The sequence below is a fragment of the Pteropus alecto genome, unplaced genomic scaffold, assembly GCF_000325575.1.
Source record: "Pteropus alecto unplaced genomic scaffold, ASM32557v1 scaffold123, whole genome shotgun sequence".
NCBI lineage: Eukaryota > Metazoa > Chordata > Mammalia > Chiroptera > Pteropodidae > Pteropus > Pteropus alecto.
The window spans coordinates 742,927-744,919 of NW_006433950.1; the positions used below are offsets into that span (position 1 = coordinate 742,927).

Here is a 1,993-nt window from a genome sequence, read left to right on the forward strand (position 1 = left end):
GGTGGGGCGGGGACCAGCAGGGGGTGGGGCGGGGCAACAGGCGCCCTAGCAGAGATTCACAGACGACACAGGCGGTGGCCCCTGTCCTCACAGGGAGGCCGGGCTTCATCGGTGAAGAGTGTAACGACTGGAGAAATTACAAGTCAGGACAGGCTGCGGGTGACGTGGTATCTTTAGGACAGGAGCGAGACTAGATCTGAGCTTTGGACGGTCAGCGTGGTTTGGAGTATGAGATCTGAAGGAGAAGGGTGGGGGTCTGGCCGGCAGGACAGGGAGCTGCGGTGGGTGCAGGCCTGGGGGTTTAAGGAACTGGGGAGCTGGAGGCAGGAAGCGGGGGAGGCCTGGCGGGCGCGGGAAAGGCCAGGCCCCGTGCAGCGGGCACTGGCAGATGACAGGGAAACGGGGAGCACTGGAAGGCTTCTGAGCACGGGCGCTCGGAAACAGCAGATAAATCGAGCGGAGAAAGGCGTCTCCAACGGCGATATTTATACCTCCCCACTTTAATTTACCAATGTGTCAAGTGCATTAGAATGTCCCAAATAATGTAACCAAAGACCCTGTGCCCAGATTGGATACATGTTAATGTTTGCCTCTTGAACCTTAGAGAACTGGTCCAGCTTCCCACCGCCCACCCCATTTCCCAGCTGGTCAGAGGGGGAACGGGAAAGGCCAGTGTCGCAGAGAGAGGCTGAGGCGAAGCCGTAAACTGCCTGGACCGATGTGCACTGAGGCCCAGAGGTGGCCTTCCAGAGCCCCCTGCTGCCCAGCGCTGGTTCTGCCATAGCCTTAGAAGGACGAGGCTGGGTTTTTAAAAAATGTGGTATCAAATTCAAACAGCATAGAAGGACGCAGAGTGAAAAATCTGCCTCTCGCCTCTGATCCCCAGAGACGTCACTTCATCAGTTTTCTGCTTCCAGAGAGATTTCATGCAGGTGCAAGTACCTATTTCCAATTCTTTCGAAAAACAAATAGTGGCCTGACATTAAAAACAAACAAACACCTTTTTATTGAGGTATCACAAACATATAGTAAAATGCACAAATAGGAATGTACTTTGTGAATAATCGTGCACGTGTACACGCCTGTGTAGCCCCCGCCCAGACCTCGTGCACACTCCCGGCAGCAGAAGGACTCCCTCGGGCCCCTATGCAGCCAGTGCCCCCACCGCGGAGCGGCCACCGCTGTTCTTGTGACCGGCATCTTAATCTGGCTTTGTCTGTGTGTGCACTGTATATGAATGGTGGTCCAGAGTTTACTGCTGAATGGCAGCCTGGGGATATTCTTGGCATGAGGTGGGGTCGGGGGGTCATGCCCAGCAGCCCAGGGACCTGTGGTTAGCTTTGGTCAGGTCTCTGGGCTCCTGGAGCTGGCGGGCGGTGCCGTTTTGGGTCGACCCGCTCTCTCAAGTTCAGTGGAAGCTCGTGTAGGCACCAGGGGTAAACGCACAGCAATCCCAGCTTCATGGTTGATCCCGTCATTGGATGTGCATACGCACCAGGGCAGCGAGCGAAATGTTAGAAGCCAGGGCCCAGAACAGTGGCCGACCCAGTCAGTGCTCAGTAAATGCTGGTGGGTGGATGGGTGGGGGGATGAGAGGTGGGGGAGGAAACCTGGATGGGTGGCTGAGCTGCTGGCCACAATTCCAGAACCTAGGGTGGTGGGAGTCAGGACCCACGGAGACCCCTCCCCCAGGGAATCACACGTACGGGTACCACCAACCCTGGAGCCAGACATCCTGCCTCTGGTCACTGTTGTGCTTGGTCCTACAGGGTCGTACAGTGCCAGCCAGGGTATCAAGTGCATCCGTGAGGATGTGGCTGCCTATATCACCAGGAGGGATGGCGGCGTGCCTGCGGACCCAGACAACATTTACCTGACCACGGGCGCTAGCGACGGCATTACCGTACGTGTGAGGGTAGCTCCTGGATACCCGCGGGTCGCCCACGTGAAGAACAGCCTCGTGTGCTAGGGCCAAGCTTGTGAGCCTGCGGCA

The 1,993-nt window shown here is 57.1% G+C and overlaps 1 protein-coding gene across 2 annotated transcripts in view; it reads left to right on the plus strand.

The window, feature by feature from the left end:
* The window catches only part of GPT2 (glutamic--pyruvic transaminase 2), a 27,094-nt gene that overhangs the window by 8,578 nt on the left and 16,523 nt on the right, over nt 1-1,993 (plus strand). For both annotated transcript variants that reach the window (XM_025044627.1, XM_025044628.1), the window contains exon 4: nt 1,770-1,903. In XM_025044627.1, coding sequence (XP_024900395.1) covers nt 1,770-1,903 — 134 coding nt within the window. The remainder of the gene's footprint in view (nt 1-1,769; nt 1,904-1,993) is intronic.